At 37.8% G+C, this 22,350-nt stretch overlaps 4 protein-coding genes across 7 annotated transcripts in view; 2 read left to right on the top strand and 2 right to left on the bottom strand.

Moving 5' to 3' along the window:
• LOC136779616 (sodium channel protein 60E-like) overlaps positions 1–14,661 on the top strand; it is a 71,602-nt gene extending 56,941 nt beyond the window's left edge. The window contains exons 7-21 of the mRNA XM_066737301.1: positions 203–337; positions 820–1,034; positions 1,283–1,755; positions 1,827–1,915; positions 2,010–3,265; positions 3,353–3,668; positions 4,730–4,846; positions 4,941–5,099; positions 5,198–5,494; positions 5,656–5,810; positions 6,146–6,632; positions 6,706–7,025; positions 7,112–7,471; positions 7,738–8,112; positions 9,412–14,661. Of these exons, the coding sequence (XP_066593398.1) occupies positions 203–337; positions 820–1,034; positions 1,283–1,755; positions 1,827–1,915; positions 2,010–3,265; positions 3,353–3,668; positions 4,730–4,846; positions 4,941–5,099; positions 5,198–5,494; positions 5,656–5,810; positions 6,146–6,632; positions 6,706–7,025; positions 7,112–7,471; positions 7,738–8,112; positions 9,412–9,796 (5,139 nt within the window). The 3' untranslated portion in view covers positions 9,797–14,661. The remainder of the gene's footprint in view (positions 1–202; positions 338–819; positions 1,035–1,282; positions 1,756–1,826; positions 1,916–2,009; positions 3,266–3,352; positions 3,669–4,729; positions 4,847–4,940; positions 5,100–5,197; positions 5,495–5,655; positions 5,811–6,145; positions 6,633–6,705; positions 7,026–7,111; positions 7,472–7,737; positions 8,113–9,411) is intronic.
• Positions 14,662–14,778: 117 nt separating this feature from the next.
• On the bottom strand, positions 14,779–15,912 carry ND-18 (NADH:ubiquinone oxidoreductase subunit 18). Its single transcript, XM_066737300.1, has 3 exons — positions 15,677–15,912; positions 15,157–15,528; positions 14,779–15,063 (listed from the first exon to the last, which is right to left on the bottom strand). Exons 1-3 carry the CDS (start codon positions 15,793–15,795, stop codon positions 14,886–14,888), a joined length of 669 nt encoding a protein of 222 aa, XP_066593397.1. The 5' UTR covers positions 15,796–15,912; the 3' UTR covers positions 14,779–14,885.
• Positions 15,913–16,047: 135 nt separating this feature from the next.
• Positions 16,048–19,752, top strand: LOC136779613 (actin nucleation-promoting factor WASL-like). 2 transcript variants are annotated; one of them, XM_066737295.1, is made up of 7 exons: positions 16,048–16,824; positions 16,920–17,206; positions 17,942–18,222; positions 18,296–18,574; positions 18,658–18,925; positions 19,006–19,410; positions 19,477–19,752. In XM_066737295.1, the coding sequence occupies exons 2-7, from the start codon at positions 17,111–17,113 to the stop codon at positions 19,735–19,737; spliced, it is 1,590 nt and encodes a 529-aa protein (XP_066593392.1). In that variant the 5' UTR covers positions 16,048–16,824; positions 16,920–17,110; the 3' UTR covers positions 19,738–19,752. The 2 variants fall into 2 exon arrangements, with proteins under 2 accessions (XP_066593392.1, XP_066593393.1); XM_066737296.1 differs by having other exon boundaries at positions 16,048–17,206; positions 18,658–18,919.
• Positions 19,753–20,082: 330 nt separating this feature from the next.
• LOC136779614 (tubulin alpha chain-like) lies at positions 20,083–22,232 on the bottom strand. Of its 3 annotated transcripts, none has more exons than XM_066737298.1 (4): positions 22,093–22,232; positions 21,395–21,614; positions 20,444–21,327; positions 20,083–20,372 (listed from the first exon to the last, which is right to left on the bottom strand). In XM_066737298.1, the coding sequence occupies exons 1-4, from the start codon at positions 22,093–22,095 to the stop codon at positions 20,136–20,138; spliced, it is 1,344 nt and encodes a 447-aa protein (XP_066593395.1). In that variant the 5' UTR covers positions 22,096–22,232; the 3' UTR covers positions 20,083–20,135. The 3 variants fall into 3 exon arrangements, with proteins under 3 accessions (XP_066593395.1, XP_066593396.1, XP_066593394.1); XM_066737299.1 differs by having other exon boundaries at positions 21,912–22,229; XM_066737297.1 differs by lacking the exon at positions 22,093–22,232 and adding an exon at positions 21,738–21,897.
• Between the last annotated feature and the right edge of the window lie 118 nt (positions 22,233–22,350).

Raw genomic sequence — 22,350 nt, 5'->3', positions numbered from 1 at the left:
CCCGGAATTCCAAGTTAAGAGACTTTGAGGCAATAGAAGTGCTTTAAAGCCAAGACAGTGATTCGTCAAGTACTCTCGCTGGTAAGTGGCTGTATATCGAAGCTTGCAGGAATAAGTAGGATACCTTAGAGACGATTCATTTAAATTGATCAAAGCTAACGAGACTAAACAGTTTTTCTAAAAATTGGTTTTTGATTAACAGGTACTATCAGCGTGTGGACCTATAAGCGTCACGTTCTTCACGGTGGTCGTGTTCTTTGGGTCGTTTTATCTGATCAATCTGATGCTAGCCGTGGTGGCTCTGAGCTACGAGGAGGAAGCTGAAATAACGAACGAAGTGAGTGTCACGATGGCCTGAAATACCTTCGTTTTCTTCAGAAATGAAGAAACTTCCAACTAAGTGGTCCCTGCATGGTCCTTCCATTTTGAAGCTGATCCTCGAAACGATTAACAACTGCATCATTGATGCTCTTCACTTTCGAGAGTGATATTAGATATTAATTTGATAAGAAAAGCTTATTGACCTTGAAATTTTCTCAAGTCCATTTTATATCAATGGGAAATAACGGTTGATAGCAGTTTCCTTGATTGGGGAAGAAGTATTCTTGTTGAAACCTCGTGACAAGGGAAATTGGATTTCTTCCAATTTGTAAATAAGCTGCTTTAAAACTAAGGCATTTCAGTGAAGGAGATTTAACCTTTAATTGCAACAGTTGTACTATATATATAAGAGAGAAAAGTGTTAGAGTAAGATGCGCAGCTGCCGCAATAACGCCTCGGGGGAGTTTTATTAAACTAGTTTAACGTTTTATTGTGTAGGAACGCAGGAAGGATCTGACCGAACATCGCGAAGACTCCACCTTCAGCTTCGATCCGACGAAAATTGACATTAAGCAGCTGAAGAAGGAGAAGCAGAAAAAAATAGACGCGAGGAAGGGTGTTTTGCTGAGCAGCGTCGTGCGGAAGAAAACCAGAAGAAGAAAGCGTGGCCGGAGCTCCGCTGGCCAGGAGAAAAATGGCGGTGCACGTAGCAGGTTTTTATCTTCTGGCCATAATTATGTCACACGTGTAAAAACTGGTACCAAAGTCTTTTTAAAATTAACGTACATCGCTGTGATCTTCATTTTTGCTATTTTTCATGACGAAGATCTGCTGATTAGTAAAGCGTCAGCATTTGTGTAGATATATATACAGACGCGTAAAGTTGAAAGTTTGGTTATTAATGAAAGATGAGTCGACGAGATACGTGGATGAATAAAACGAAGGTTCCGAAACTTTGCAGATCGGTGACTCCAACACCGAGCCAAAGCCCAAGACATTCCAGCGTTCGTCCCACACAATTGCCACTGCAAAACGTGATAAGCAGACCTCCCCCTGATCAGAACGTAGTACATCGACTGGCTCCACATAGGGGAATGCTGCATTCTCGTCAGGCCAGCAACAACAGCAACCAACAGTCCTCGCTGGATGACTCGGGAGTGGTCGATGATCACGACGGGGATGACGTCACTTCCGCCGAGGAACACGATAGACACGATAGGCGGGAACATCGGACGGAGAGGCCGGAAAAACTGTTGATGGAGCAGCGTAGATCGGAACCAGCGAGAAAGACCGAGCACCTGGAACATCCTCCCGTAACCGTATCTGTTAGGACTAGCAGCAGAGAGTACAGGGTGGTCAGGTGTAATGGCGTCAAAAACAAAAGACAACTGTACACTTTGCGAGCTGGATATCCATCTCATTTGGTAGTCCTAGGTAGGCAATATAAATAAACACTAGTCGATTTGAAGAATTTCTTATCGACCTTGAGGACAACCTCTTTGCAGACGATCCTCCGGACAGAAACTGCGACAGATGCATACAGTGCTGCGTGGACTACGAAGGATGGCTTCGTTTTCAAAATTGTTTATACAAAGTATGTATATATATATATATATATACATATGTATGCTTTAGAGTTATAGACCTAACCGGATGGCCGCGATATCTCAAAGCTCTCGTGTCTTCAGGTAGTGAGAGATCCATTCTTCGAGCTGATGATAACACTGTGCATCGTTCTGAACACGGGATTCCTGGCGTTGGAGCATCATGGCATGAGCGAATCGATCAGGCAAGCCCTCAATATTGGGAACAAGGTCTTCACGAGTATCTTCACGTTCGAGTGTTTCCTGAAATTGCTGGCCCTCAGCAAAGATTTCTTCAACAACGGTTGGAATAACTTTGACTTGATCATCGTATCAGCCTCGTTGATCGACCTGACGTTCGAGTTGGTGGATGGTCTATCGGTCATAAGAGGACTGCGGTTGTTGAGAGTCCTAAAGTTGGCACAGTCCTGGACCACGATGAAGGTCCTGCTGAGTATCATAATCTCGACTATCGGTGCACTGGGGAACCTCACCTTCGTGCTGGTCATCGTCATCTATATCTTTGCAGTAATCGGTATGCAATTGTTCAGCAAGGACTACACCCTCGACAAGTTCTACCCCGATCCGGTACCACGTTGGAACTTTAACGACTTCTTCCACTCGTTCATGATGATCTTTCGGATCCTCTGTGGTGAATGGATCGAGCCACTGTGGGACTGCATGCGTGCAGAAAAAGAGGACGGACCAGGAACCTGCTTCGCAATTTTCCTACCAGCTCTAGTTATGGGAAACTTCATGGTCCTCAACCTCTTCTTGGCTCTGTTGCTCAACAGCTTCAATTCGGAGGAACTGAAGCAGAAGAAAGAGGAGGTGGGGGAGGAATCGAAACTGGCCAGATCCTTCGATCGAATTCGTTCAATCGTTAGGAGGAAGAAACACCGGAAGGAGAATTCGGAGAACGAGAGGAACATGCAGCTCGAGCAGATCGTTCGCCAAGTTATGGACAAATCCGGGAAGGAGAAGTATGCGATTCAGGAGACGGTGTTAAGTCTGTCCAAGGACAATTTGTACAACAAGTCGTACCAAGAGAGCTTGAATCATCCTGTCGATGAGAGCATCGAGATGGAGCTGATGGAGGTGACGAAGCCGATCAAGGATGCAGATAATGACGAGGAGGAATCAACGGTACCGAAGGAGGAGAAATCACCGGAGAAGAGACCCGAACACGTGGAGAAACGTTCTCTTCACGCACTCGTTAGCTACGTTGACGAGCTGACCGTGGGTGGTAGGAGGGACAGTAAAGGACGCTATATTGATGGAATGGGTTCCTTTCCAGGATTCGGAAGAAATAAACGCAATAAAGAACCACAAGACTGCTTTCCACAGCACTGCTATCAAAAGTAAGCAAAAAAATAGGGTGAAGTAAACAAGAGACCTTCTTCTTCATCTTTGATCGATTATTCCATTTTGATAATTTCCCGCAACAGATGCAGTTGTATCAACCGCTGTATCGCCACTGATATGGGCCACAAGTGGATCAAAGTCCGCACCGCCGTTCTTTCCGTGGTGGATACTCCTGCGTTCGAGTGGATGATCCTAGTCCTGATCTTTGCATCCTCCATAACGCTCTGCTTCGAGGACATCTACCTGGACGACAATCCTTTCCTCAAGAAGATTCTCTATTGGACCAATCTTGGCTTTTGCGCTTTGTTCAGCGTCGAGATGCTCCTCAAGTGGCTAGCACTAGGCTTCTGTAAATATTTCACCAGCTTCTGGACAATCCTGGATTTTGTAATCGTTTTCGTAAGTACCGATCGATCTACGCATGTCGAGGGTCACGCAAAAGTTGCCTAAATGTTGTCGGAACGAGCGCTGATCATTGTGGCATGCAGGATGTTCTGTTCGATCCTTATATTTGTTATCCCACACTTCGTTTCTTCATCATCCTCTCCTCCTGCAAATTCTCCGGACGTATGTTGTGTAACTTGAATTACGTACGAGAATGTGTGTGTATATGCTAATTCATTAAACAATCTTTTCGTCTTCTTTTCTCTTCGTGTGCTTTATGTTCCCACGTGGATCCAGGTACGTCCAGTGAAAAATAACTCTTACAACGAGTATCGGCACACTATTTTTTATAATGCTGCTTTTTTCAATTTTACATCGCACCGAGATTAAACTACCCTTGCGGCACGAGCAAACCATTGATTAAGAAACGTCCTATATATAGCATCGAATTTCTTGCTCAATTATACATATATATACCACTGCTTCAGCTAAAACCAATGTAAATTGCCATCAGAATTTCTTTACACCTGTTACAAACGTTTCATGTTTCTTCTGATTCTTTGTTCAAATTTTACAGCATTGAATTATATAATATATACCTTTTTGTAGTTGTACTATTTATAATTATAACGCTGTGTATAACGAGTTGACTTTCTTCCATCATTGAATGTTACATAGAAGGCTGCTTTGAATACTCGAGTACTTGCCACGAAACAGCCAGTTGTTCATGTAGAAATACAGATACATGTAATATATAATTATAATAATAATACACATGCACGTATGCTTTCGATATTCGCCAAAACAAGTGGTACCCTGAGATATACTACATAATCACACACACGTATGAACAGTAGTGTGTACTTAGGTACGTAACTCACGATTGACCACTGCTAGATGGACCATGAAGAGCCACGATAAATCTTATGCAATTGACATTACCCAATTAGCTTTAAAAAACCAATCAAGACTGGTGTCCCTAATTACTTATCGAAAAGCTATTAAAAAACAGTTGCATGATACTGAAAATTTTCCTGCGATGAACCATCTATTCTATTCTCTCTCGTGATCCACAGGTATCCATGTTTAGCCTTTTGATAGAAGAGAACGAGAACTTAAAGGTTTTGCGCTCCTTGAGAACTCTTAGGGCACTCAGGCCATTGAGAGCGATATCAAGATGGCAAGGCATGAGGGTAAATGATGAATTATACATTTTTCCTGCAGCTAGGATTCTCGATAAATCTTAAAATAAATTACACACATATATACATATACTTCTTTTCACAGATCGTAGTGAACGCGTTGATGTATGCAATTCCTAGTATATTCAACGTGCTCCTCGTCTGTCTCGTGTTCTGGCTTATTTTCTCGATAATGGGAGTGCAATTCTTCGGTGGAAAGTTTTTCAAATGCCTCGACGAATACGGAGAGCTATTGGACACCTCTGTAAGAGAACCATGAATAATTATTACAGTTTTTTTCTTTTCCACTTTTAAGCCTATATATTTGGTATAATTTTAACGAATCGTTCACGATTATTACAGATCGTAAACACGAAGGAGGATTGCTTGAAACAAAATTATTCCTGGGAGAATAGCAAGATCACTTTCGACCATGTTGGAATTGCCTACTTGGCTCTATTTCAAGTTGCCACTTTTGAGGGATGGATGGAAGTGATGGAAGACGCGGTTGATGCCAGAGGTGTGGATTTGCAACCGCAGAGGGAAGCCAACTTGTACGCTTACCTATACTTCGTTATATTCATAGTCTGCGGTTCATTCTTCACACTCAATCTTTTCATCGGAGTCATTATAGACAATTTCAATATGCTTAAGAAAAAGGTACGGATATCACGACGTTGAGTCGTTCTAAGCTCTCCTACTGGATTCGTACATTTTTTTTATAATTTAATTATTATTTCGACGAATCCAATAGGCTGAATTTATTAAAAAATTCATCTGTCATAATTTTTTGAGTATATATTCTCCTCCTTAATTTTCAGTACGAGGGTGGAGTGCTAGAAATGTTTTTGACCGAGAGTCAAAAACACTACTACACTGCCATGAAAAAACTCGGCCGTAAAAAGCCACAGAAAGTAATAAAACGTCCGATGAATCAGTTTCTCGCAATGTTCTACGATCTATCGAATTCTCGCAGGTGATTAAAGCACTTTTGGACAATTTTATACTCGATGTGTGCTTTAATTCGCCTCGGAGTGCGAACGTAAGTTTATGCGACTAGATAACTACGAGGGCTATGAGTTTATTGCATGTTACTCTTTTCTATTCATATGTATATATGTGTGTATATATATTTGAATAGAAAAGAGTTTGAGAAAATTGCAATAAACAAGGTATCAACAATCTCTCTCCTAGTGAAAGATGAGAAATCAATATTGAAGGTTCGCGATCCAAGTCGAATCAGAGTACGCATCCTTTGGAATAAATTGAAAGAGATTCGAGAGGGAATAACGATGGAGAAAAATGTTGCAGATTCGAAATAGCAATCTTCGTTTTGATATTTCTGAATATGCTGACCATGGGCATCGAGCATTACAACCAGCCACATCCCATCTTCTTCGTTCTGGAGGTGTCCAATGCCTTTTTTACGACCGTCTTCGGTCTCGAGGCCATCGTGAAGATTATAGGACTTCGTTATCATTACTTTACGGTTCCCTGGAACCTCTTTGACTTCCTTCTGGTCCTGGCGTCCATCCTGGGCATTTTAATGGAGGACATCATGATCGACTTCCCCGTGTCGCCGACGCTCCTGCGAGTCGTGAGAGTGTTCAGAATAGGTAGGATCTTGAGGCTCATCAAAGCTGCGAAAGGTATCAGGAAGCTGCTGTTCGCATTGGTCGTAAGTCTTCCAGCGCTCTTCAACATCGGTGCTCTGCTGGCCCTGATAACCTTCATCTATGCCATCATCGGTATGTCTGTGTTCGGACACGTAAGGAAACAGGGTGCACTGGACGATATGGTAAACATAGCATCAATCCCTATATCCTCTAAAATCTAGGAGCCTAGAATTACGAGGCCTTCTTCTTCGACAGGTGAACTTTGAGACTTTCGGTCGGAGCATGCAACTTCTTTTCCGACTGATGACGTCAGCTGGATGGAACGACGTGCTAGAATCCTTAATGGTCCAACCACCCGACTGCGATCCCACTCCTACTAGTCGACAGATGAACGGAGACTGCGGATATCCTCTTCTGGCGATCACCTACTTCACATCCTTCATCATCATAAGCTACATGATAGTGATCAACATGTACATCGCCATTATTCTCGAGAACTTCAATCAGGCCCACCAAGAAGAAGAAATTGGGATCGTTGAGGATGACTTGGAGATGTTTTACATCCGGTGGTCAAAGTAGGATCATCCTCATTGATACATTTCACACGACTCATTTGGCTTTCTACTCGAGCCATCGTAACCAGAGCTTTCTTCCGCTTCAGATACGATCCGCACGCGACGCAATTCATTCGTTTCTCCCAGCTGAGCGATTTCATAGCGAGCCTAGACCCACCGCTGGGAATATCAAAGCCTAACGTGGTAGCGTTGGTCAGCTTTAATCTTCCCATCGCTAAGGGTAACAAGATCCATTGTCTGGACATTCTGCACGCACTCGTCAAGCACGTCCTTGGACACGTTGAGGAGTCTGATGACTTCAGGAAGCTGCAGGAACAGATGGACGTCAAGTTTAAGAAACAGTTCCCGACCAGGAAGGAATTGGAGATAGTGTCTTCCACGAGGATCTGGAAGCGTCAGGATAAGGCCGCCAGACTGATCCAGCGCACTATCAGAGAATATATAGCGTACGTACATCGCACGTTTCTTTTTCTTTATTTCTCTTTAACCGGAAGTCGCGTATCGCTAATATTACAGAGCAGTTGCACCCAAAATCTAGATATCTAAAATCACCTTATAATTTTCAAAGCTTCATTGTCTCATCCGAAAGATTGAGGATTCGATCTTCGTCGAAATTCGAATCGATCATCCAATGACATTGTTGAGTCGTTTCTTCCTCAACATCACTCTTCAAGGTAGTTATTATATCACTGTAATGTTGTGACGTGCGCAGAATGAAGAAGGAACGAGAGAGAATAGCCCAGGAAGTGGATTCGCAGACGCAGACGTCGAGTCCTGGTGGTGCGGGCAGCGATGGTAGGGGCGGGGGTGGGTGGGGTGGAAAGCTGTCGGCCCTGCTGCACGTACACAGGGGTAGCCGGGCCAGTAGCCGCAAGTCCTCCAGGGCCAGCGACGCCAGCGATCTCAGCGAGCTCGGAACTGCCTCGGCTTGGCTATTCCCTAATTTGCCGTTGCTGTTGCTCTCCGGCGCCACCGGAACCCACGAGGACCTGCAACCCCCCGCCCTCACCGTGTCCCGTCCCTCACCTACCACGGAACAACCCTCGGCTGCCTCTAGCTCTGGCTCCGATTCTCACCTTACTCTTAGGTTTGTATATATAGCTTGAAAATTCTTTCCACAACGTCCTTCGCCATCAAACTCAATATCTTCCACATGCATATACCCTGTTAAACTGAGTAAACATGTACCAATTTTTTATTACCTTTTTTTGTACTCATTCGTATTATCTTTATATAAATGTGAATCGATATAGATATTTTCTTTTTCACCGATTATCAAAACTGCCAATTATCATACGACCCGGAGAATACTGCACTGAAGAAAATTGCAATAGTGGGACCGAAGAGTGTGTGTGTGTGTATTATCAAGCATGAGAGAGCATCTCTCTAGATAGAATCATTTTCCTAGATAGCTCGATGATATTTAAGAGCATCGATCATATACAAACAGCGATTTTCTAGACTCCGATTAATCATGTTTTTTTCGTTTCAAAATACTCCAAGGCAATGAAATAAATAGGTAAACTGCACTTGAGAACATTTCTTAGATTAATTCAGGACACAGTTAGATCGCCATGTTGAAAGGTTAGAGATTAAATAGAGAGCAGCTGGTAGAGGCTAACTACCTGTCCTATGTAAAATATATCCTTCGAGCTAGTTTATATTGTACATTTTCATATTACTTATGTTAGATGCCAATATTGGCAAGTATCATTCATTCTAGATACAAAGGTTGACCAGTAGAGTAGGCTTTTTGCTTCCAAATAATATTTCCTTTTATAAACACTGTCAAGCCATTATCGATCGTTGTAAAATTGATCGATGAGGCACTAATAATTATTGATATAAATTAAAATCATTATAAAAGGAAAAATTGCTGTTTGTGCATACATATTATAACAATGTTTTATATAAAAAAACTCTAGCCTAATCTTAAAATCTTTCCCCTCCATAGTTTTAAAATATTCGATTACAAACGCCATAAACGCAGAATGTATATATATATATATATATATACGAATACTAAACTGCAAAACTATTACTATATAGGTATCATAGGTAGCATTCAGCAGAGATAACAGTCAAGCAGCTATGTTCAGTAATTCTTTTTAAAACCTTACCATCATTGGATAAAGTTGTAGGAGCTAAGAGTAACAACAGTCAATAACACACTTTGCTTCATCAACAATTGTTTCTGCTGAATGCTACCATAGTATTTCGAGTAGCTTTTCTTGTAACGATCATTATCAATAAATTTTACAATTCATCATTGATAATGATCATTTCAAGCGCATGTGTGATGTGACACGTAGTTGATGAACTTGTCCCAGGTTTATTTGTCTAATAATTGAGAAATAAAACTAAGAGGAACGATCGTTTTTTACAGATCTTCCGGACCAACACTAGGACGCCAGGACGCAGTAGAGACTTATCCTGACGAAGAGATAGCTAGTCCACCGACTTCGAAGAAAGGGTCTCTGCGACCAAGTGGTACAACGTTGTCCTTAAACACGCTCCAGAGAGACATCAAGGAAGCATTCACCAGGAGATGCAGCAGTTTACGCAGGAGACCAGCTCCACTTCCGGAACCAGTTAGTCTGCCGATAGCCGATGGTAGTGACGTGAGCATTTTAGTGACGGAGCCAAGTCCGGAGAACTCTGGGCCTCCGACGAGGCCACCCTTGATACGCCAGCAGTCGGAGGCAACCGTAGTTCGTGTGCTCGTTCACAGGGAGAGCGAGGAGTATCAGGAGAAGCCTGATGACAGCTGATCCTAAAGAACGAACTCTCAGAACACTGGCTAATTAGCTATTTGGTTATTCCTGAAAAAGAATCATTGTGAAAGCTGATGATGAATCATAGTCACTATCAAAGATTAGGATGGGTCGTGCTCAAGAAAGAAAGAAGAAGGCTCACTGAATTCTGGCTGTAACGAAAAACCGAGTCGACTGGCCGACCGACTCTCTCGACTGCCAAAGAATTTACTCATCCTGATCGAGCTCGAAGAAGAACGAAGAAATGCTCATTTCTCTTAAAAATAAAAAATATCCTTGTTAAACAGACGCCTTGGGTTTGCAAGAAAATCAATTGGTATTACCTTGGAAAAAGTTGATGCTTCGGACAGTTCAGACCCAAGATAGATTAAGTTACGCATCCTCCGATAGAACTCTGGATTACCACCGTCGCCGTCCAGGATAAATATTCGAGAATTGCTGTAATAAAAGCGCGGCACTTAAAAGAAATAATTATTGTGTTGCGATAGAAAAGATAGAGAAATTGAGTGATATGTAGTTTGTATTTAAATCTAAGTAGAGGAAATTATCTTCTTTGTGGTGAACAAAACGATTTATGAGATTTGACATTGCAAGATGGAAAGAATGCCTAGAAAAGGACAGATGAAATGCTATTAAATCATAAAAGGAAAATACTGTTTGTAAATATTGGTAGGTCACTGTTACTGTTATTACTCTTATTATTATTATTCTCCTTCTTCTTATTATCATTATTATTGTTAATATCATGTTTATTGTACATTTCAAAGTCCCCCATGACACCTATGTTATAAAAAGGTTAGAACAACGAGTTCTTTGGGTGATCGGAACTATCGAAAGTGCATTAAACGATGGAAAGAAACACTGGGGAAGATAAAGCTTTTGCGTCATTTTCATTCTTTCATCGCGTTCGAGCGTATCCAATTGGCAAAGTGTAGTATTTTGCTAGGAAGATAAGAACAACCCGTTTTACTAGTATACAGATGAAAAAGTACTGCCTCAAATCGTAGGTTAGATTACTCGCGTGACTTGGACGATAAAAGAGTCGTAGTGGAACAGTTAGGATTATACAAAGTGGCTTCCTTCAGTCGTCATTATAATTATTACAGCGTTATTTTCTAATTTTGCTATTATCGTTGATAGACAGAAGAAACCCTTGCTGAGCTAGCACTTAGCTAATCTGCTAGCACCCAGTTAACTTTATGCATCTCACCCGCTCGAGTTAACTCGAGTACACTACACTCGCTTTCACAATTCATTGAAAACTAAATGCACGAGGGAAGTGTAAGGAGAAAGAGACAGATTTCTCATGAAAATTAAACAGTTCAATTTTTTTTGAATTCCGAATATTTTTTAAACAACGTTTCTTTCTCTTCGTAAAAGTACAAAACTTTTAACTGAGTCAAGGAAAGTGACTGCAAATTGATAAGAAAATTAATATGATACTATTTTCATCCTTGTGTGTGTAATCTTTTGTAATGATTTTCGATTTTTCTGTTACCACTAGCCACCGATCGCATTTCAACCTACAACGAACATTTTGATGCTACATTGTAAAACTTATTGTAAACGAATGAAGCTTTGACGAATAGCATTCACTGGTCACTGGATAAATAATCCAACATGCAACGGTGCAATTTTGGTTTGGTATATAAATATGTGCAAACTGTTTTTTATCTGTCTGTCTCTCTCTCTCTCTCTCTCTATCTCTATCTTTCTCTCAATCTCGAATCTCCCTTTTGCAGGCACGCACAAGCAGCACAATATACACAAGCAGACAAATACACGCGTATAGAGAAATACTAAATTACCGAAGAGCGTTACATTTGCCACTGGAAATGCCACGACCTCATGTCGACCTATAGTGCCTATTATTAATTAGCAGACACTGAGTGATTGCGGATTAATATCACATTTCCATTTTCTGTGTAACACCACGCGGTATAACTTTCATGAATTACTGGTATTTAGGGAAACACCGTCATGCATATAGACAAAATGTAGAATTGAATTAGACGTGGTACGCTTGAAGCTTTCGCGCGCGCTATGCAATCTGAGAAAGTTTCGACGACAGGGTGACAAGAAAATTTGACAGAAAGGGTCGAGATTTAAAAGAGAGAAAACATGAAAGAACGAGAAAAGTTAGGTTAGGGACTAAGATGCGCCCGGGATCCTCGGGGAGCTGGTTTTCGCGAGGCATGTGCATGTATAATAAAGTTATATGTCAATTATGAAAAATATAAATATAATATCTGGAGCATCTCGCATTTGTATGCGTCTTTGTGTGTATGGCGAGAGAATGGGAATGGAACGGATGGATTGGGGAACGTTTCATAGACGACAGAGAAACAAATAGGCACGATGTGTGTGCGTGTGGTTGTGTGAGAGAGAAAAGTTTGCAGCTCTATTATTGGCTGTTGGCTAATGGTTAATGTCTCAAGAAACCTTGTACAATCATGTAACGGATGACTCCTGGTCATCCGAAATCGTTTAGTTTCTAGATTAAAACTTTTCTGATTGCGCGCGTGTGTATGTGTCAACTAATAAAATGATTCTTGCCACGTCGTCGGCTCAGAGTTACACATACTCCCATTCTCGATAATATATTATTATATGTAACATATACATTCGATCGATCGTCGATAAAGACATAAGTAATAAAGATAATCTTAGAACACTATCATTTCGACTTGCTATTATTATATAATATATACATATAAATTATTTAGGACCATCAGTTTAGGAGACCTCGATATCTTGCGAAAGAAAAGCTGGCGATATCTGCGATTTGTTCTTTCTTTGTGGTACTCTAAAAATATCCATTTGATTGAACCTCCAAGCAAGAGGACTTAAACACGAATTCAGCTTTAAATGATTTCTTTGCGCATATACGTGGAATACGGTGTTTGTTACGTTTTTAACGAACGATATTTCAAGAAAGTATCACAAGGATGTGCTTAAAACTTGGCATATCAACGAAGAAAACTCCAGAACTATCTGGCAATGCAAATTTCATTAAAGATTTCACTTGAATGAAACATTCCACTTAATTATTATTAATATGCTAATTCAATGAATAAGTATAATAATTATTATTGATGTGTACGAATTCAGCTTAACTTAATTAGAAAATTGGTAATAAAGATAATATTTCAAAAGAGGCATCTACTGTCAATTTGCTAATACTGTAAAAATTCAACAAGGTACGATAAATTACTTCCTTATTATATTTCGCTTGTGCGTGTTAATATAGGGTAATGTTCCCACTGACAATATTATCAACACGAGATAACAAAAGTAAAGAATCAAATCAGAAAAAATTATTAACACGAAGCTCGTTACAACGGGCTCTCGTGAAAACATATAGGCATACTAATAAAACACACGCACACATACACATTATTATCTACATAAGCATAAGGAGTAATAATTTTTCGTTTCTAGCATTCGCAAATATATAGAAATGTTAAGGGTATAGTTCTAGAGATATTTTTCGTCACCTTGTACAATAATAAGATCGACATTCAAAGGCCTATTGTAGTATGAGGGTATGTACTGCTGGGAAGTGTGTGCGTGTGTGTTAATTAATATTTCTATTAACGATTAAATTAATTAATTAAGAAGGTTTGTCAACAGTCGTTCAATGGATTCAAGCAAATGGGGTGTAATTGATTGATCGCGATAATGAGAGGACGTTTTCTCCAAGCCGATTAAATATTTAGTTTTTAAATACTCATACTTGCTTTAAAGCAGAGTATTAACAGTTATACTATACATATAATTCAGTGCGCTTGATCAATGAAAATTTCTCCGTATTGTGCGGGACTCAAGTTTCGTGATAATATTACAAACATAAGGGAAACTTGGTTGACTAATTATAATTTAAATTTAAGCGCTATGTAAAAAAATTGCAAAGCGAGAAAAGCAACTCCGCGAGGCGCGCGAGCTATGTGAGGAAGTAATGTTTATTCGTGCTAGACTAGAATGTACAGATGAAATCGGGATTGCAATGCTTCTCTTTTCGCTATCTCGCTTCGAAATGCGGCTCGAACGCGTTTGGTCCCGTTTTTCTTTTCCTTTTCTACATCCATGCACTTTTTTATCCTACACTATCATTCCACAGGTTTCTACTCGTTATTTATAATTTCTAAATAACTATATATAAATGCCTGGAGAGAGAAAAGCTTTTGGTGATTCAATTGGCTTTTGTGTAATAATGAAAGCTCCACTCGTGGATGTGATCAATAGCTACAATATAATTATTTAGTCCATCCAATTAAATTAATTTTACGGCTCTATGGGAGCCCCAGAATGATTATTGCTATTGTCATTATTGTTAACACTATTATGAGTAAACAAGTTTAACGACCGAGTTCATCTGTGATCTATGCGGAGTATAGATTCATTTTATCGAGATTCTTTTATAAAGAAGTATCAGCTTTGAAAATAAGACTCTTGGAAATTTCTTACTAAGTAAATTCATATTACTTTTTTCAAATCCATTCAGACTATTTCAGCTAGCTGATGTATTTTACAAGATAAATATTCTTATAATTATATCGCTTTATATGTTCATTTCTGTATTTCACGTTTTTGTCAATTCCTTTGAAATTCAAATGTGAGCTAAATGCACGAAATGATCCAAGAAGTTTGTACTCAAAGCTGATGTATCTCGCAATCAATAATATTGTGGCTGGATACATATAGCTCTTTAGTCCAATATTTTATTATATCAGCAATAATTCAATATAATACTTGAAACAATCGACAAAGAATCAGTTAGAATTTATCATCTAGAACCATTTTGCTTGTTTCATTCATATAATGATAATATTACATTATAAAAATATTATCCATAATTATTCCTAAGAAATAAATAAAGGAGTTTATTGCTACGATATATTAATTGTTTTATATCATTTAACTACATATACTAATTACACGATACAGCAAGTACCATTAAAAATAGGCTGCTTTGTAAGTCAATTTTAATCATTTTATTAACATAGACTGATTTTTACATTTTAAAGCTTCACAAGGAAAGAATATTATTAATTTACTACATACATTTTCTACATAAAGATTAAAACTATTTAGTGGAAACCCTAGTGCGCTTATTCCATGAAAAATTTTGGCCGTATGATCTAGGTTTAGGATTAACTTTATTTGGCTCTTGTATGTAATATTTGTATCCAATTCTCTCACAAAATCTAATAGCTTGGTCTTTTGTAGCAAACTGTATTTTCACATGTGACAGTGGATCAGCACTGAAAGAAACAATAGTAAAGTTGCAAGTGAATAATGGTAATTACAACTTAAATATAATTCATTTAGAATGAAGTATTAATAATAATAATTACGAAGAAGTCCAGCCAATCAAATGATTTTCCCAGCGTTTTCTAGTTTCATAATCAATCTCCCAATGATGAGTATTGCTTGTTCCAGACTGCATTGCATTTTTTGGTGGCTTATAAATCCTAACAACACGTTCCTTAATATGCTCAGTTGGAACGCCTGCTACCAATCCAGTTTCTACAAATTCTGGTAATGCCACTTCTTTCTTTTCTGGTGATAATAACAGCTTATAGACATACAATTTTTCTAACACATCAGAAAGGCTAGCACATTCATACATTGGAGGCCCACTAGACTCTGGTGAGTAAACAGCAGAAAGTCTTTCTGATATCATATTATAATATTGTCCTTTCGACTCAGAATATACATTTGCCACGCTGAAATAAATATTTTTCTTTTTATAATTACTACAAATACCATAATAATATATCTTAAACTAAATTAAACAAGAGTTATATAAAGATATAAGGTTATACACCTTTATTTAATTTATAGAAAACCAATTTAGTAAAAAGCATTATTTACCTGTTTTGCCTAAAAGCAACTCCTGACGTAGCTTTTAATAATTTCGATAGCTGTATATTCATTTTAGTTTCTAATATTCTTATATTAACGTTTACATAGAATACCACACAAACAAACATTCATAGTTGAATGCAGTGAAGTCAGCTTTAGCTATTTTTTAAACAGTAATGCCAACGCCAAGGCCAGACGGATTTCAGACAGTTAGCAAACCTTAATTAAGGATGTGTTCACGAAGACACTATCAAACGCTACTGCGCAGTGCGCAGTACGCACACATATGGCAATTTTCTCTGCGCAGTAGTGTCAATTTAGCGCTAATAGCGTCTCCGTGAACGCACCGTATATTAAGATAAAAATGGACTAATCAAAGTTTGGCAATTAATGAAATTCTCAACTGTGGTTAGTTCGTTTTCTCATAGTTTAGTCTTACTTCAACTTTATATCTTATTGGCCCTATGTCAAGAAATATCCAACTGGGGATGTGTTTTATTTAAGGCCCACCAGAAAGCTTATAAAATAATAATTATTGATATGTAATACGTGTATTACATTTTGTGAGCCTTGTAGATATTTAGGCTCAGGATTAACCTCCGATTAAAGTTAGACCGTAGTTAAAATAGTATAATTTAAATGACAGGAGCTATAGTATATCACTTCACTTTAACTAATACGACAAACATCGTGGTAAATTTACCTTTTTGATAAAGTTTGAAATTGAATTGAATTGAATTTATTACAGTATGTAACTTTTACCAAATAGATCAATTTTGCTAATAGGTGGAAGAACTAATCCTAATGGTTTTTTAACCAAAAGGTTTGTCCTGGTCCTTATTTGAACGCACCCTATACTATACTATAGCTGAAAGGTCGATGATTTTGGCACATTGGCAATGGACTGAAGTGGAGTTTAGTGGATCACTAGACTTTACACTTAACTCGATTCAACTGCATCCAAAAGAATAAAGAGTAGTCTTTTTCCTTATGATTGGTGCTATGTTCTTGCCGTTGGATCTAACGAATCATATTCAATTACTTACTCAATTGTCAAGTTTTGTATGTAAATTCATTGAGTGCGGCCATTGCAGGCTTATGGTGTTTCTCCTTTGAGCTCTCGGATGCTCTTATTAACGCACAGCAGTGTGGTGCAAGTGAGAAGTGCAATTTTTGTACATTTAACTTTTTATATAATAACCAAACTACAAATGGTAGAAAAAAATAATCCACGATATCCGACTATTATTAGGAACGAGTGATTCAATTGTCTTCCTTGCGCGGATCTTAGAATTCCAATGTATACACGTGAAAATCAGAAGGTATAAGGATGAAATAGAGCTTTGGAACATTGCTAGTTTGTTTCGATAAACAATAGAGTGCAATTAGTAGAAATAGTTGATTCTATGTTGGAGCAATAAACGGTGCTTTATTCTCGCTAAAATGAAGTCCGGTACGGCCAGTGAAAACAGTGGCTCTATACTCCTCAAGACAGAAGAAAACGATCAAATCTTTCAAATAATTGGAAAACGATGTATTGTAAGTTTATACAGATAATAATTATAGTGTTCCGATTTCTTAGATATTATTTTTAAAGTACAGCCGATTTCTTATAATTGATCTTAGAATAGGCGTTACCCACTTGTATATTGGCTTTTTAGGATATTCGATACGATAATTATCAGATATTACCTATCAACAATTCTACGCATATACGTCCATTATCTTTTAATATTCAAATACAGATTAAAATGTTTGGTAACATTGGAGTGTTCTATCTTTTTTTATTTATTCATGTTAAAAGAATACTTAGATACTTTTGATCACAAACTTTATTCAAGTGTTGGATTTTCTATTATCTATAAATTGATGAATATTTATTTAAGAATTTGGTTAAGAAGAATATTTATTTTATAAATTTAAATTTTCAATATGAAATATGTGGGCGTTTGTGGCACTGACTTAACCAAATTCAAGACCTCTCACTCAGCCTTATATGGGGTGTGTTGATAATAAGTATAATAGAGTGACCTTAAAAAGTTAAGAATACATGAAAATTACAAATTTCTTTAGATTTGTCTGTTTGCAAAAGAGGATATGTTCAATCTGAAATAGCATTGATTTCAAGGATAGTTGTTCTGACTCATATGATGACAGCTTTCATGTATCACATAATGACCAATAAATGCTAATATCCTTTTATTCTATATCTATGTAAAGAATTAGCAATTTCTGTACTAATTTAAAAAAATATAATGCTTGTATCTGTTATAGTGTTTAGCAGCAGGAATAGTTCAACTATTTTTAACCGAACCCCCATCACATACAGAATGGATTAAGAAATATACTGGAATTATAACTTTAATCAAAGATAATCCAAAACGTAGCTTTTTCTTTAGATTATACTGTTTAAAAAGAAGAGCATTGCTTTGGGAACATGAAGTTTATAATTCAATGGATTATAAGGCACCTTTAACCTATCTTCATGTATTTGAAGCAGAGGAATGTATGGCTGCATTTAACTTTGCTAGTGAAGCTGAAGCTGATACACTAAAGTATAATAGATAAATTAGAGACAATTTTTCTCTGATAGTTTTGTTGTTATGAGTAAATAATTTTAATTTATAGAAGTATTCTATTGGGTATGCTAAATGGTAAAAGGCAAAGGAGACAAGATAGAAAATTGGAGCAAGCGCACAGAGAAGTTCCACTACCACGTAAAAATCAACAGAACAGTATTTCTGGAAACTTTACACCAGGATCAACTTCAAACTTCATAAATGGTACATACACATTCGGTGTAAATAGGAAAACTACCAGCACAATGGTTAAAACCAAGAAGAAGAAAGACAAAAATCCAAAAAAAAAACTTACAAAAGATGATATTGGTCATCCATCAGATTTTAAGTAAATATAATTAATGAACAAAGTCCTTCATTTCTAGTCTTAAATTGAGAGTATTTCTACAATCTATAATTTTATATCTTTAGACATGTTATACATTATGGCTACAATAATATTACTGATAAGCTGGAGATAGCTGGTCCTGTGGATCCAAAATTAAAGCTTGTATTATCTTCTGCTGGTGTATCAGAGCATCAATTACAAGATGATGAAACGCGTGATTTTATATACAGCTTTATTGAGTCTTACAAACAAACAGAGGGAAAGCCTTTGGACCCTAAAATTATGCAGCCTCCTGCAGTGCCGCCTCATCGGAAGGAGTCTCCTCCTCCAGTTCCAGCACGAACGGTAATTGTTAGTAAATTCTTTAATATTGAATATTTTATATATAATTGTTTTAATATACATAATTATTTTTATCACTAATCCTTCAGCAACAGCCTAGACAACAGACACGACAACCGCAACCCAGTCGCTTAGCAGGATCGAGTACATCAACAAACGTATCCCCTAATATTTCTACAATGCCTAGAATGTTACCATCGCGGCCACCGCCTCCGCTTTTACCAAGCCAGACACCGCTTGTTTCTGCCCCCAGTCCATCGCTACCTCCCCCATCACCACCTCCACCACCTCCTATTCCTCCATCAGCTTCTAAGATTGCTGCTGCCCCTCCCCCACCTCCCCCACCTCCTCCTCCTCCACCTTGTTCTATTCCCAATGTATCTGACAATGGTACTGCTAAGCTTACAAAAACTGTCACTAATAATAACAATGTTGAAGCTTCGGACCCAAGGCACATGCTCATGGAATCTATTAGGAGTGGTACCACATTAAAGGTAAGCATTTATAATGTTACTATATTATTTACTTGATTAATAATTATTTAATTATTTTTATCACAGAAAGTTGATAGATCGGAGCCTAAGCCACCTCCAGTAGCTGATTCTAGGAGTGAATTGCTTGAACAAATTCGGCAAGGAATTGAGCTCAAGCCCGTAACAGCCGAGCGAAAAATTGCACCTCGCATCGGTGCATCAATTAACCATAATGAACTAGCAAGTGCATTATCGAGAGCTTTAATCGAACGCTCCAAAGCAATTCATAGTGATAGCGATGAATCCACAAGTGACACGAGTGACGATGATGATGAATGGGATGATTGAGTCAGTGTATAGAAATAAAAAGCTGTTATTGTTTTATACAAATATAGCAAAGAGTAATATTTTAATATAAGATAATAATGAAACTATTGAACACTATTATTAGCCGAAATAATATAATTTAAGGTATAAAGTAATAATCGAACTGTGATAAATACATACTGTTAAAGTTTGAATGCACTAGCTAATACATAAATATTCTATGTAAATGCTTGTGAGTACTGAGTACCTCGAGAAGTTAATAAATTAAATGGAAGGATGAGAATAATTGCATACACAATTTTATCTAACGAGTGTATATTTTATCATTAAACAGGTGTAAAAGTGACAAATTTACAATTTGTACATAGTAAAGGTAAATTTCTATAAAATATTGTTTCTTATGAAATTTTGACGAAAAATCAATACATGGAAATATCTGGCGAGGAAGATGATTCCAAGGCAACTTCTTCATAATCACGTTCCAGGGCCGCAAGATCTTCTCTTGCCTCCGAAAATTCTCCTTCTTCCATCCCTTCGCTCACATACCAATGCACGAAAGCTCGCTTATTGTACATCAAATCGAATTTATGATTTAATTTTGCCCAGGCTTCCTCTATTGCTGTGGTATTTGACAACATTGCTACAGCTCGTTGAACCTAAATAAAATTTGTATTAATACTTACAAGTTTAAGAATTAATTCATTTTTTTTCCAGGCAGAGCAGTTACCTTGGCCAAATCACCCCCAGGAACAAATGTTGGTGGTTGATAGTTAATTCCTACTTTAAATCCAGTGGGGCACCAGTCGACAAATCGAATGGAGCTTTTAACCTTCATTGCAGCAATTGCCGCATTAACTTCTTTCGGAACGACATCGCCCCGATACAGCAAACAACACGCCATGTATTTTCCTAGCCTCGGATCGCATTTCACCATCTGATTGGAAGCTTCGAAGCATTCCGCGGTGATTTCGGCAACTGACATACCTTCATGATATGCTTTGTCTACAGAAACAACTGGTGCATAGGCTGCTAAAGGAAAATGTATCCTCGGATAAGGTACCAAGTTCGTTTGAAATTCGGTGAGATCAACGTTTAGTGCACCATCGAATCTTAACGATGCTGTGATCGAGGAGACTACTTGACTGATCAGTCGATTCAAATTTGCATAGGATGGTCTTTCTATGCCAAGTTTTCGTCGGCATATATCATAAATCGCCTCATTATCAACCACAAAAGCGCAGTCTGAATGATTGATAGTGGTATGGGTCATCATTACTGCATTATATGGTTCTACCACAGCAGTTGACACTTGAGGTGCTGGATACACAGCTAACTCTAGTTTACTTTTTTTCCCATAATCATCGGACAATCTCTGCATTAGAAGGGATGTAAAACCGGATCCTGTTCCACCACCGAAAGAGTGAAATACGAAGAAGCCTTGAAGACCGGTGCATTGATCGCTTAATCTTCTAATGCGATCCAGTACAGATTCGATAATTTCTCTGCCAATCGAATAATGCCCGCGTGCATAATTATTTGCTGCATCTTCCTTACCAGTTATTAATTGTTCAGGATGGTATAATTGTTTATAATTGCCGACTCTAATCTCGTCTAGATTTTTTAAATAAGTTATTAGTCATTTTGAAGAATGAGTAACAGTGAAGAAAAATGTACTAACCGACTACGGTTGGCTCCAGGTCAATCATTAGAGCACGAGGCACCATTTTGGCTGATCTGGTTTCATTAAAGAATGTATTGAAGCAATCATTGGATCCAGAAGCTTTATCTGATGGCATGGTTCCATCCGGTTGAATTCCATGCTCCAAGCAATACAATTCCCAGCAGGAGTTTCCAATCTGTACTCCAGCTTGTCCAACATGTACCGATATACACTCGCGCTAAAAATATAAAAGTTTATTAAATAATAATGCTATTTTAAGACTTATTTCCAGGTGGAAGCTACGAGAGTTTTATCTATGTGATGTGCCGGAAATATAAAATATTAAAGAAATGTATAATACCATTTTTGCTGTTTTTTTTAGATTTTTTCTTAAATAGGTGATAAAATTAACAGAGAATTTTGAAAATTTGTATAAAATTTAAAAAAAGTTCACGTTTTAAAAAAGAACCAGAAATTTAGATGTTAGCCTTGACTGTTGGAGAAGAAGTGTGAAGATAATTTGTTTTATTATTACCTAGGCGACAGTTATTGTTTATTAAAGTTATATTCAGATATTTTTATAATAAATATAATTTGTAATTCAATGCACTTCAATACATTCCAATTTTTTAAACAAAGTTGTAATGATTTAAAACAATTTTAAAATATTAAATAATAACTGAAAATTAAATGCTCTTGAGATGATTCCTTTTTACCATAAGTAAAAGTCTTTAATTTATATAATATTTTTATCTATCAGGAGGATTAATGTTTCCTTTTAAAATTATGAGAACATATTTAACTTGCGTCATATGTCGTCATATTTTTTTTAATTTTCGTATACAGAGGTCATTGGAAAGTGTTGACCTGAAAACATTGCGATGTCACCATCACGTCACACTATAGTGACAACTGACAGTCCCTATGTGTGATCACATCAACACATTGCACAATGATACACGGTCTATACATAC

Source organism: Prorops nasuta, unplaced genomic scaffold (assembly GCF_024137725.1).
Source record: "Prorops nasuta isolate Cenicafe-Biocafe unplaced genomic scaffold, Cenicafe_Pnas_1.2 PNAS00017, whole genome shotgun sequence".
In the NCBI taxonomy this organism is placed as follows: domain Eukaryota; kingdom Metazoa; phylum Arthropoda; class Insecta; order Hymenoptera; family Bethylidae; genus Prorops; species Prorops nasuta.
The sequence above is the reverse complement of the archived record's forward strand: the minus strand, read 5'-3'. Positions and strand labels throughout refer to the sequence as shown.